Source organism: Chiroxiphia lanceolata, chromosome 10 (genome assembly GCF_009829145.1).
Source record: "Chiroxiphia lanceolata isolate bChiLan1 chromosome 10, bChiLan1.pri, whole genome shotgun sequence".
Lineage (NCBI taxonomy): Eukaryota > Metazoa > Chordata > Aves > Passeriformes > Pipridae > Chiroxiphia > Chiroxiphia lanceolata.
In genome coordinates, this window is record NC_045646.1 from 9,769,688 (window position 1) to 9,783,985 (window position 14,298).

The 14,298-nt window shown below is 41.6% G+C and overlaps 1 protein-coding gene across 4 annotated transcripts in view; it reads right to left on the minus strand.

The window, feature by feature from the left end:
* DIS3L2 (DIS3 like 3'-5' exoribonuclease 2) overlaps positions 1-14,298 on the minus strand; it is a 183,193-nt gene that overhangs the window by 149,058 nt on the left and 19,837 nt on the right. For all 4 annotated transcript variants that reach the window (XM_032698257.1, XM_032698259.1, XM_032698260.1 and 1 more), the window contains 2 exons: positions 10,332-10,385; positions 6,212-6,313 (listed from right to left, as the gene is read on the minus strand). In XM_032698257.1, coding sequence (XP_032554148.1) covers positions 6,212-6,313; positions 10,332-10,385 — 156 coding nt within the window. The remainder of the gene's footprint in view (positions 1-6,211; positions 6,314-10,331; positions 10,386-14,298) is intronic.

The window sequence follows — 14,298 nt, forward strand, 5'->3', positions numbered from 1 at the left end:
ATGCAAGATGAAGCTCTTTCAGCAACAGACACTGAAATTTAGTGGTATCTCACACAGCCTGAAATCACTCCCATCACAAGGGGCTTATCTGCCTTTATGTCACTGGGGATATAACAACTGACAACATGTAATGAATGATTATTTAATGCTTGATTGTTCACCTAAGAGTAACGTTTTTATCTTATTCTGTGTCTGCGCAGCCAAACCACAGCTGCAATATGACTCTGCACTGGTGGGACAGGATGCAGGCACTCAATAAAAAGAAGTTTGCCTTCCTACCTAACTAAACTATTTGCCTTTTAATATCACTCTTACCCAGCACAGAAGGAGAAAGAATAAAAAGGACAATAGATTGTTCAAAAACTCTGTACTGTACATTTGTTGTGATTTTATTATTTGGGATCCTGGTTTTGGCTTTACTATCAGAGAGACAGAGGCAGGTATTGACAGGAAAGGCCCTTCTCAGGAAAGTAAGGTTGCTTGCAACATCCAAAAAGCTGGTATTTCTGCCTCCTTGTTTTACACATGCAGGGGGAGGCAAGGGCTGAACGCAGCACTGGGTCACGGCAATCTCACACAACCCAGATCATTACAGTAATTATATCATTATACAGCACAAAAAGCATGCCAGGGCTTGCTGTTAAAATTCTGTGTTAAGATGTCGGTTGGTTCACTTCAAGTGATATTTGATTAACAAAATGTAATAATGGCATCTGCAAGAAGAGCAGATGTAATGGCACATGTGTCTCAGTGGGCAATGCTTCCTATTTTCTCAGCTTTTTTGTTATCAATTTACTGCATTGCTACTCTATACCCAGTTGGTTTGGAGCTAAGCAAAGCCTGGAAAAAGCCATGCCAGCTCACAGCGAAGGCCCATCAGGCCCAGCAGTGTGGAACAACATGTGGCCATCCAAAGAATGGCACAATTAGAAAGTAAGCATGTAATGAAGCTTTTCCAGATTCCACCAATTTGTGGTTTGGGGATTTGCCAAGATGGGGAGGGCTATGCATGCACATGTGTGTGACCATCAACTTACAGCCCTCACTGTAAAGCCTACAGCAAAACAAATAAAAACCCAAAACAACTACCCTTCCTCTCTACAGCATCCATCAACCTTTCAGATTTGCTAGAGCCCTGCTTTTCTGGACGTCTTCCTAGCTGGCTTCTTAGGCTTCCCTCTTTACTCCTGAATATCATGAATTACACTTGAACGTTTTCAGCGTGCCAGAACACTTAGTATTTCAATAATGACTTCTCCAGAACTTTTTTTTTATTATTATGAATGTAATGTTTCCAAACAACATTCTTGATTGTTAGACTCCAACAGTATTGCTGTGATAACCCTCTAAGAACCCCATCTCCTCCTGAGTTTCTGTTATCCTTATATTAGCTGCGAGATTTTCAGAAGAAACTGACTCGCAGAAGAATTTGGTTGAAATGAATTATTATTCAGCATGGCAAATCCAAAGCTAGCATCCCCTCTGGACAACTAATGCTTCATAAGTTTTCACCAACAGTTGGAGGCAGTGACTTGCCAGGATACGTAGCTCTGTTCAAACTATACACGGTGATATTTATGATGACTGCTTGAATCAAATTGTTCCTTCTCTGCATTTGTTTGTACTTATGCCAACAAGAGTCACAGCTGAGAAAAGTGAATTGCACTCTATGTCTTCTGTACAGAAAGTGTTTAAATATTTATCTCTGATGTATGGCTCAGAAGAGGCTTGAAGATCTCCTGCTGCACTGTATTGCACCTGACAGCTCAGTGTTGAACAGAACATGTGCTTTCATGAGCTATGAAGAATTACTCTTTTCTATTACTTTTGGACACCTCATGACTAAAATGCTGGACCCATTATCCCATTATCCAGCAACACACATTGTACATAAATGAACAGTTCTACATCCCTGGCCTTAGAGACCTTCTGACAAGCTCAAAAGAACTGCCAATTGTGTAAAGAAGCACTTTAAGCTGAGAAAGAAATGTTTCATGAAACAACAACAAAAGATACCACTTGCAGGCACCGAGTTGCACTGCTTTCTGAGAAACTGGTAGGTTAACCTGTTATTATTTTATCTACATATAAAGTATATTTATGTAGAACTGGAGACCTTCCTGGCATAATGTAGCAGGCATTAGAAGGTTAGACCCCAAAATTCTTCTGAGGAAGTTTTGGGCAGCACAAAGTCCTAGTCTGGGTACTATTTTCAGACTAAGACTCTAAAATTGCAGCCATAGCGTGCAACGCGTGAGACGGTTGTCATGAAAAACATTCCACGTTATAAACTACCACTCTAAAAGCACCAGGGATTGGGCCAGGAATCCAAGCCCCAAGTGATATCAAATGACTTATTATGCTATTTCCTTCCACCAAAGAAATTACATCTTGCAAGAAAAACCAAAACAGATACCTGAAATTAAACAAATTCTGTCTGGCAATTAAGCAGGTGGTAAAAGAGCAAAAAGAGCCTGTGAGGAAAGATGGGTTAGGTTTATCCTCTATACTGACACGCTGCTTCCCTCTTTGATGAGCCTGAGAAATACTGCTGTAATCATCATATCAACATTTTTTTTGCCTTCCAGTAATTATCCCACTGTATAATTGAAGCTTCTGAAATTGATGTAAGCACAACTCCATAAAATATAATAAGAACCCACGGGTGGAAGATAAAGCAGTGCAAATCAGTCAAGAAATAAAGCACCATTTTTCTTCTTTATCAGAATAATTGACAAGGACCGAGGTAAATCCTCTGACACCGGCTATCTTTTATCGTGACGTTCTTCCAGAAGATAAAGGCACAGACTCAGGGAAGGGCTACAGCTTGAAGTAAGGAGCCAGTGTAGCTCACTGCAAGATACTCTGACTTCATCCACTAGGAGTAGGTTAAGTACCTGGAAAAACAGTCTAAGTCAAATACCTTACTTTGCAAAAGCTAAATATTTGAAAGTTACCATAGCACCTCAATATTCCCGAGATGTAACACAAGAGGACAGGAGAGGAACTTCTGAAATACAGCCTCCAAATGCGGTCACCGCAACGCACGCCGCTCAACCCTGGCAGGAGGCCGACGGCCACCTTCTTCAGAAGAGCAAGATAACAAATTCCAGGGATAACAAATATCTCTCCTTCAAGTCAGTGGTGCCACACTGAAATCGTTGGCTCTTGATCAGGACTCATAGTAAGCAGAGAAATATGAACTGACAAGCTGATCATTGCTGAACAGCACGCAGCTCTCCCGGCGGACAGATGAACAAACACAGCTTTAAGACCAGACAGAATTAGCACAGGGAGGACCACAGTAGCTCATCCAAGCAATTGATGCACACACTGGGAAGGACATGATGTTGAGAAATTCAAGCCTGATAAATTTCCCACCACTGAGCCAAGAAGTGGAAGGCTGGAGGAAGAAAATATTGCTGTCCCTCTCAAGAAAGTATTACATGAAGTATAACCATGCACCCAGAGTATTTCACCATCCCCTTACATTTCACTGTGGCATTTATACCTGTGTGTAAGGTATCACCACTACAGAATCAGTGGAACACAGTATATCCCTGAAGAAACTGCTCTCCAGTTGGTGGAGTTTTTCCTCACAGGTACCTCACCTGCAATAATTGATTTGCTGGGGACAGGGCAGCTCCTAATTTGCTCAACAACTCAAGCAAACACACAGATTTCCCTATCCAAAATCCATAGCTTGTTACCAGTCACAGGTTTTCCCTCTTCCTCCCATTTACACACATAAATTGAACTGAGGTGCCAGCTAAGACCTGCCATAACTGGGATGCAGAATTACACTGTGACTGCAGGGAAAGGTCCATGACAGGAACCATCTGCAGTAGCAATGCGAAGATCTTCCCCCAGAGCACCCAGAGGCCATCCAGGGTGCTCAAAACTCAGAAGGCACAAACTCACCATGCCACTGAATCAACAACTTTATCTTGTAAAAATACCCAGCTCAGTTCTCGGTGGAGCACAAGGTAAAGTGTTAGGAATAGTGAGCCATAAAAATAATCAGCACACACATCTCAACCCTAACAAACCAATATATACAGAGACTCTAAAGTCTCCTTTGAGAGCATGAGTTATACCATATATCTGATTTACATTTTTCAAAGAAATGATAGAAGCTCTTCAGCTTGTTCCAAAGGCCCAATGGGAAGGAGAAAACCCTCAAGACACCTATGTGGCAGCTTTGCAGCAGCATGAGACTAAACAAATGGAAAAATCTAAAATAGGTTGAGACAGTTTATCATTAATCAGTATGAATTACTTGGCAGAATGCAGTTATCTTTCAGTGCAACTTAGTGGCATCCTTCCCAAAGAACTAATACAAACATGAGCACATAGTAAGAGATTCAGGGAGCAGGGGAAAAGGGATGTCATCGCTGACTGAGTTGCTGATGGCAAGAAACAAAGAATGAGACTACATAGGGCAGCACCTGTGTGGCTGAAAAACATGACTGGCATGTTCCAGCTACTTCATTTGGCAAGGTTAAATTCACCACAGAAGAATCATAATCATATTACAAAACACTCAAGTCTTCTGAATTGCCTCCTCGCAGTCAGATACCAGCTCTCCACCAGTTCTATTTATTCCAGCATTTTCCCAGGACAGGGATAACATTCTGAACCCTTTCTCTTGTATTCATAAAATATCATTACTGTTGAACATATGAAGATATGAGGATACAAGAAAGAGGTGTTATCTTTATTTAGAGACAGATATAAATGGAAAACTACAGACAAAGCTTCCAGTTCAGGCAACCTCTATCAAGTTTACAAAGAAGCCCTTGTGGTGGCAGGTCCTGGTAAAGGATCTAAGCATCCAAACTATTCAATTTTTCCAACTAAACAAAATGGTTTAACACAAAAGATAATTTATGTATATGGATTTGGTGATCAAACCAGATAGCTGTCAAAACAGTTTTAGTGAACTCTGATTTGAAGTCTTGAATAGCTATCAGAGAAATTTTGCTTTGACCCTCAAAGCTCATTCCCAGAGGTTATACAGATTGCAGTAGATCTCTTTCCTGTATTTGCATATGGATACACCTGTGATATTTTGGATCCCACTTATGATTGCCTTTTGTACAAGCTAGTTTTGTATTTACATGTATCAATAAATACTCAGGTAATGTACTCACTTTTTGAATACTTAAAAGGAATAGACAAGTTCTAAAGCAATTCAAAACAACACTTCCATTGTTACTAGATTTAAACAAAGTAGGTAGAAAGTTCAGCAAATGACCAGACTGAAGACCTTGCATTTGCAAGCCTAAAAACATGTAACTTCAAACAAAGAGAGGCAGAGAAAGTAGCTGGACTGATTAAAAAGCATCAGGCCAGGGCAGTTCAGATCAGTCCCTACCCTGCTGGAATCATCTTTACTATAACTTTTGTCCAGAACATAAATAGTCTTTAAACTCTCAAAAAGAGGTTAAAAACCATGTTTGGAAAACAATTTGGGGTGGTCCTGTCATGCTTACGTGTGAAAACCTATGTTAAAATTCCTAACTGTAGCTTACAGCTCCCAGCAACAAGAGAAAAGGAGCAAGAACTTCCCTTGCATAGTGGTGTTAAAAGACAAACCTGCAAACACAGTCAAATTATCCAGATGTTTGAAAGGACTTTGAGTTTGACCAGTGAAAGAAAAAAAAAGTCCAGAGTGATCTTAGTGAAATTCTCAGACATGAAAAGCGGTTGTCCCACATTTGCATTGCTCCAGTCATTTCACACATGCTTCATTCATGTAAAGAAGGGTATTACCACAAAATCTGGAGCTGTGACAAAATAAACTTCCCATGGATTGAGGACCCACAAATTAGAGAGAGTTAATCATTACTAAAGCCTTGAGAACAACACTTGTCAAATACATGAGCAATTGCAAACACCTACACAGCGGTACCCAAAGCCACAGCACGAAGACAGCTAAAGAACAGATACCAGAAGTCACCTCTGACAACTGAGCTTTGGACCAGCCATGTCATCAGACTTCCATACAGTGCTAAAGAAGGCCATTCCATGCAAAGAGTGAGGTTTCAACACTCGTAACGGATAAAATCTTTTAATCCACAGCAACATAAACTGCAAATAACTGATCTGTAGGAAATTCTCTATTCTCTGTCTCAAACCCTAAAGTTCAGTGATAAAAACAGTAATAAGCTCTTTCTCTCAAATCACAGAAAAAATATACTGAACTGACCTTCCACTGATCCTTGGGAAGCAGTTTCACTGCCACGATGTCACCATTCAGGGCTCTGTTGCGAGCAACCACTCCATCAATAAAGATATCGCGAGTTCCATCCTAGTCAAAGAGGAAGAAAAATAAGTGCCAGACCAAAACATACTAAATTACAGTTGTTATGAGGTTTAAAACACTGCCATCAAAAAAGACACACAGCCTGGTGAGGCAAACATCCTCCAGTTGAGCACAGGAATGAAATGGATTCACCACAAGTCCTTCAACATACAATATCTTTCAGCAAACAGAAGAAATCCTTCGTATGGATGTGCCAGTACAGCAATTCCACACTATTTACTCAAGGCAGAGCCAAGCCTTCAAGATGTGTCATCTGCAAGCTCTGCTCTGTTCCTCTACAGTTACTCTTAGGAATGGAGAGAGAGTTTTCTGCAGTCACAGCTCTTGACACATTAATTTCCCACCTCAAGCACTCAAAGCCAGTGTTCAGAACATGTTTACAGGACAGTCTCTGCAAAGCGCTCCATGCAGAGCTCCTGCTGCTGTCCTGGTGAGGTGAGAAAGCAAGGATATGAAGCTCCTGGATCAGCAGGTCACCCTGTGAAGGTGGCTTGGATTGTAGCTGGGGATGAAGTCTCTTGTTTTTCAAATGAGTTAACACCATATATTCTGCATTTGGCACAACTAATGTTAGAAGACATTCCAAATAATGATGATTACAGATGCCAACTGCAAGCCAGGAGATCTTTTACTGTAACAGACATGTTAGGACACCTTCTCTGGATGCACTGGGTTAACATCCTTGCACAAGAGCCTCTACTAATTGCATGCACTTTGATTATTCATCCCAGACATGTTTGGTATTCAGTTAATCTAAATTTGGTTTGAAAGATTTTCTTCATGGGGTGAATAAAGTTTCCTGAAGACGTCAACACAAAGATTTTAGCTTTTAAAGGATTGCCAGTTTTGTCCCTTTTTTTTAATTATTATTGACAGGGCTCTTGTTGCTTTAATTTCTGTTTTCCCATAATTCAGTATATGAAGAATTCCATGTGTCTGCTTACAGTGCCATGAACACGTCAAACTGTGAGCTTTTAGTATCAATATGAGCAGTTAACATAGTTTTTCTAAGGAGAGTTTTCTTTGCATAGTTTTAAGATACAATAAAGGAGGATGTTTCTTTAGATTAGTATTTCATTGCCTTTCAATGAAAAAACCAGCCTCACAAGAATTCAGATTCACAACTTCAGTCACTTCTCAGACACACACTCCTGAGTCTCACATGCATGAGTAAATCCAATCAGAACTACCAGCATGCTCTGTCTCCAAGAAAAACTTCTTTTATAACCTGAAAACATGAAGTCCTAATATCACATAAGTATCTTACTCTGCTTAGATACCAAAACAATAAAAGGAAGAACCCTGCCATGATGTGAAAGAAGGCCGTCCTCCAAGAGACCAAATTACTCTTAGAAAGAAAAGCAGCAGCAGCTCAACAGCTGTGTGAAAGCTGCCTCCCATGACAAGATGCAGAAAAATTGCAAAGCCTCTTGGACCAACATAATTCAAATTGGAAACTGTTCTTTTCAAAAAGCCAGATTTTTTACACATGGTCTTATTCCTTATTTCTCCCCACCCTTTTTCCCTTCAGCCCCAACTCTTTACCTAAATTCACCACATACATAAAAATGAAAAGTTCAAAGTCACTTTTTAAGGTAAATTTCTGTTTTGGTTTTTTTGAGGTTTTTTTGTCTGTAACTGTAGTTGCTCTGCGCTGCAGGACACAGGTTGGCATTCACAAAAATTTGTTTGTTCTACAGGGTTTTTTTCCTTCTCTCCTGTGTCCAAGAAAACACGAAGCAGACCTTTTCTTCCACTCTCTGTAAAGGTGCCTGATGTGTCACACCACTTAGTTAAAGCTGCATCTCCATACACTGCAAGAGTCTTGTCTCTGCAGCCAGTCACTCTCATTCCAAACTATATATACACACACACTTATATAAGTGTATGCACACCTGTTTTAGAGCAGTTAACTTCAACGTCTGCAACAAAGCTGTAATCAGAAAACTGCCATCAGTTTTGGCTCTCCCTCCAAAAGGAAACATCACTATATCTTGAGCTACAGGCTCACGATTGCTGGGCAAACTTATGCACTTCCAAGAACGTTTGTGCATCCCACTTCTTCCTTTGCACAGCTGGCACTTCAGATTACTAATGCAATTAAAACAGCACTGAATGTCAACAGAACACAATCACTTGCAAAGTCTCAGCTGCCCCCGGGGTGCATATACTGTATTGGCCACAACAGCTTCAGACTTCTGCAGCCCCCTCCAGGGAGCAAAACTATTTCACTGCTCTGTGGCCACCTGGGAACATCACTGGTGGTGCTTGCTATCTCTCTCTCTGTTAAAAGGAAGATCTGCAGTACTTCCATCTGCTCTGGAAGCAGAGGTTTAAATGCTTGGGTCTGTTCTCTGGGTAGCTTTCAAGAGAAAAGCCCTGGGCCTTCCCCTCAGCTCTTCATGCAATAATGAGACGAGCAGACAGAGCACATGTGCAGCAAGAAACACACTGGGACTTCTGGTGCCAGAAGATGAACAGCTGTTGCATTTGAACTCCATGAAGCCCTGGCCAAGTCATAGCTGAAGAGAAAGGGGTACAGTGCCCTAGCCAACAGCAGGAGAGAAAGGGTGATTTTTCACAGCTGCAGCTCTTGCAGCATCTGGCAATGATGGGAAGTCCAGCAAAGCACCAAGGCTGCAAACCCTCCATTATGGCAAATCATGTTATACAAAGGATGAGCTTCCTAAAGCATCTCTCTTAAAGGACTGTGCCTACACTAGCCAGAGTCATCTTCATCCAGGTGTTGATTCTCCTGGTTCTGGTATTCAGCTCCATAAAGGACAGAAAAGTGCAAACACAGCTGAGATAACGATCTCTGCTAACCCTCCTTAATATATGTATTCCTGCATGTAAAACAGGCACAGGGCAACAGCTGGACATGAGAGGAGTGATAAGGGATAAAGCCTCACACCCAATTAACTCTTGCGAGTAGCTGGACTTCTCTTTTAACCTTGCATTTTGTAATTTCAGAGAATATATTTAACAGCTTGCACTTACCACATCTACAAGGACACCTGTAAATGAAGGATCACAGTTCCTTTTACTTACACACAGAGCCCTGCCCTACTGATGTACCAGACAACTGGTCTGTACTTCTTCTAGTTAATCTTAGTCTATTTTGTGCACCCCCAGCCTTTCCCCACGCCTGTAATGCCAGCCTTCTCTAACAAAAAGAAGGCTCCAAAACGTTACCCTGAATCAACAACATGAAATGACAATGCCATGAATTTCAAGGCTTTCAATCCAAACCCCAAAACAATAGCTCTGTCAGCAGCAGGGACAACAGAATCAGTGTTTCACTGTCTCAGGGCAGGCTCTGCCTTCTCTCCCCCACACCAGCAAAACATTTCAATATAAAACTCTCTCTCATTGACAGCAACATTTTGACCAAGTCAGTTCCAGATAAAAAGATTTGGCTGTGCCAACTGTGAGGTCACCATCCCAACTGGAAGGCCCTGAAATTGCAAGATCTCTTCCTTTCTGTCAAAATAAGGAAAGAAGAAAGAAGAGGTGCAAGCCAGTCCCATGTGACAGAAGCACATCCCAAGCCAACCAAGATGCAGTCCATGCCAAAGCGGGCACATGAAAAGGAATCACGCATATTATTTCTGGAATGACTTTTCAAATTAGCTCATGCAGCAGATCGAAAATGGAGAGCATATTTGTTTAGGGAAGATTAACTTAAATCAGTGGAAAATCTATAAAACCTCTGCAGCCATAAACCAAGGGTTTCTGATTACACTATCTGGTGGTCCTCAAACCTGACTTCAGTTGGCCTTTGTGGGACCCAGCAGTATCCCCAATTTCAGCACAAGAGAAGTATTTCTTTGAGGTACAAAAAAGTAGGATTTGTTTGGGAATATTAGATATAAAAGAAAATCCAGATTGAGTTCATTTATTCCAACTCATTCACCTCTGAGTGACCTTCTGTGCACAGCATAACTCCTATCTTAATGCACCTTTACTTATGAACTTTAAAGCATTATAAAATTACACTTACTGGAGATGGAATGAAGGCTTCATGGTACTTCTTAGGATTTATTCTCAGGGGCCCCTAAAAAAAAAATAAAAGAAGGAGAAAGATTATGCCTGAATCTTATTAGTTTTATATAACACCAGTTAAATTAGAGAGCTGGGGGTAATATATCTACTGTGAAACATGAGAGATACATCTAAATTTCCATTATACATTTCAAGTCTTGACAACTTAGCATCCAAGCAATTTCAAGCCAAAAGGCAGTTTCATGATAGGCTTAAGTTGATCTACTGCAGTCTGTCGTTGAGGAGATGTTGAATCATTAGTTGTTGCTGCTACTGGGTGAACTGAGGATCCAACCCCTCCTGTTCCCTTCACACATTTTCTGCTGAGCATCCACCAACTTCACTAGCAAACGGACAATAGAAACAATTTAGTTTGCTCTGTCTTGGAAAAGGAGAATGTTGGTTTTGTTTATCTTGGAGGACGCAAGGAAAGAGGAAAAGCTGAGCTTGCATGGCAGCAGGTATCAGTCTTATGGGGCTCTGGCTGCTTAGGCAGTTTCTACAAATAGACAGCAGCAGTAACTCTGTGATAATAAAGAACATCACCAAAAAAGAACCAAAAGGATTTTCCAAAAACAAACACTTAAAGTCTACAGGATTAAATCCTGTTTAAACACGCTTAAAGTCAAACTATCTTAAATACATTTGAAACTCCATGGTCTATCTATTTCTGCTTTGTTATCTGCCAACTCAAAGCCCAAGTCACCTGCAACAAATTCATATCAAATTCCTCCAAAAGTAAACCAACCAGTTTTGCTGCTTGCACTCAGGTCCATCCAAGAGAAAGGCAGAGCCAACTAAGGCCTTACAAGCTACACAGCAGTGCCATTCTCATCCCAAGAGGGTTCTGGCAATTGGGATTCAGCTGACTGCAGTTCAGACTGACAGCATTTGATTCCCACAGGAATACAACTAGGTATCTGCCTTCCAACAGGCTTCTGCTTTGGGCTGAAACTTTAGAAATTTCTCCACTTGTGTATTTGAAGTAACATTGGCCAATTTATCATACGAACAGATTCCATCTGTTTGCACTTCTGTGTTAAGCAATCATAGGAACATCTCACAGGAATTGCTTCCTTAAAAATTTACTGCAGCAAATAATTTTTTTATGTAGTCTAGGAAACACTCAGACAATATGAAAATAGAGCTGATTACACGTGAAAATTTTGCTGCCTTGAAGAAGACTGCAGATTTATGAAGGTTTTCCATTGTACTTATTTCCCTTAGTTTGGAAATACCAGCAGCATATATGCTATACTCTTTAGGCATTATTTGAATACTTTGCTGCAGTATCTGACTTTAGGCCTTACATAACTAGTACTAATGAGCACACAAGTTCCATGGCAGTCACAACCCAGGACAACAGCACGGAAACAAAGATGACCTGCTGGGAGCAACCCTGGGGATATTCTATGCTTAGGCAAAGTGAGAGCTGACTCGCTGTCATCAGCCTGTTAGCACTGGTACCCACTGAGGGAAACTCTCAATAGTTGTCTTTCTCCCCTTATTTCCCAGAATCAGTCATCAAAAACAATACGCTGTTACTAAAGGAAGTTGCTAGAGAGAGAAAGGAAAAATTGGAAAGGGATGGTTGCTCTGCTTGACAACGAGTCAAACAATTTCCATCTACCCACCAGCACAAAGCAGATGAGGGGATATCCTGTGTTCCTCTGCAGAATCCCCTTGAATAGTTTGGGACAGCTGTCAATCAGTCAGGTGCAAATGCCCATCATGCGCGTGAAAAATCAGGGTTTGCGTCCATGGCCCAGAAGGCGCCAGAGCGGCGACGTGCACATGGACGCCCAGCTCCAGCACACGCACGGGGTTACCACGTTTACCCTGCAGCCTGCCTGTCTGCATTTTATATGCACCACCTAATTACGACTGACATTAGAATTCTTACATCAAGTAGCATTAAAATACTTCAGCTCTTTCCTTTAAGTGAGAAACTCCCAAAATTTATCTTAGAAAGCAGATGGGCCCTATTATCTGTGCCTATGAAAATCCTATTTACAATGTTGTACATTTCACGCTGTGATATCATATCTGGAACCAGTCACTCTCCCCATCTGCAACGAACAACTGTTCTCATATGTGTATTAGGGGATGAGGATCTGGCTGCAGAGTCTCATGATGTCACACTAATGTTGTATTACTTTACAATAGCTTGCAAATAATAGCTGCTATATTTATCAGTGTTTTTCTGTCAGTAGGGCCTCTGTTGTGAAAGGGAAGAAGAAGGTCTGCAGCAAGGTTTCTAAAACACTTTCTGATGATTCAAGTCAGTTTCATATATACTTGCCAAAAAAAGTTGCTAACCTTATTGAGCTTCCCCAGTGAGACACAAAAGGGTCATGATTTCTTAAGCTGCTCTGCTCAAACCAGGGTAGGCAATACTCAGACTAAACTCCCAGCGTCCCAAATCAAGCAGTTTATAACACCTATCATAACACATCTGCCTAGATCCATTTGTATGTACAAAACACCAAAAAAGGGTAGGGTTCACAAGTATCTGCTTGCTACCTAGGCCTCCTTTGAAAAAACAATTCACGAAAATTAGGGAAACCCCATCCTTCACACCCACAAAACAGCAGCTTTCCAAGGAAAAACACCCTCTTAACAGCAAAGCAGGCTCTGCCTCTCTGTGCGCTGCACACTCTCGCTCCGCCTGATCCCGGCAGTCCTGCAGGGAGGGTCTGGGAGACACTGGAGGCGTGGAGCAGACATGAATTTCTGGCTGATGCTTCACAGGATGATTACGGTCCTTTGGGTCAATGTTCTTGGATACACAACCCGATTTCATCTGTTGTGTATAACCATCATCCTGCGCTTACGTAACTACATCTTGTTTGCCTTCAGACCATCCAATGTGATTCCAACAAACCTGATACGCTTGGTGTTTGCTCCCTGCAGTTTTAAGGGTAGGGAAGTGGGAATTCTACACAGTCTTCAGCGCCTGAGCGCAGAGCCCCTTTCTTGTGGAAGGACACTTCCACACACGTCGCACGATGAAATGAATCCAGGAATCCACCGGGCACTTCTCTGTGCTACTTATCAAAAAGTGAGTTACGTCAGATACAGCACCAGAATCATTAAGACTTGTATTATTGACAGACGTCAGCACCCATAAAATAACCTCTCATTCTTCCTGACCTAGGACTACTTAAACTTCATGGCACTCATGTTTCATCTGAGTGATCTCCACATCTGCCAGTAGTTTCCATGGGTTGGGCTTTCAGGAACATTTAGTTGCCAGGGTTCAGCAAAAGTCTTAGTGTTCATGGTAGGCTCTTTTTTCTCTAAGAGATCTCTCAAATTCTCACACAAATACACACAGATTCAGTGTTTTCAGGACGCTCCAGGGGACAGCCCGTGCTCAGAGAGTTGTGCTCGGGAGCACTCCAGTTTGCTCAAGACCATCAGATCCAGACCAATAGGCCTGAATCTCCCCTTCCACAGGCTGTTGTGGAGCCTTTTTGCAGGTTACCATGCCAGACCAACACCCTGCTTTTGGGGATTAACACAGCAGGTATTTGTTCAGTGTCTCTTGCCAATGTACAGAACAACGCTGAATGTTTGTCCATTCACTAGAGTTGCTTTCAGGATCTCATTTGTCCTGGCTGAGGTTGCAATGACGAATGGTCTTCACAAGATCATAAGGATGAATGAGCTGAAGATGAGAAATACTGAGCTGGGATGCCCATGATCTGACACTCAGTTCTACATAATTAAATCCAACCTCTACAGTCTCAGTTGTTTGCCTGAGATGTGGAACTGAATGAAAGGAAAACAGACACAGCCTAAGAAAGCATGTATGACTCTTCCAGTTACGCAGCACGTGATCTGAAGTAGACATTACGCATTCACAAGAATTAGGGATTGCTTTGCCAGAAATCATGCAATCACAGGTCTGTTGGGACTCAGCA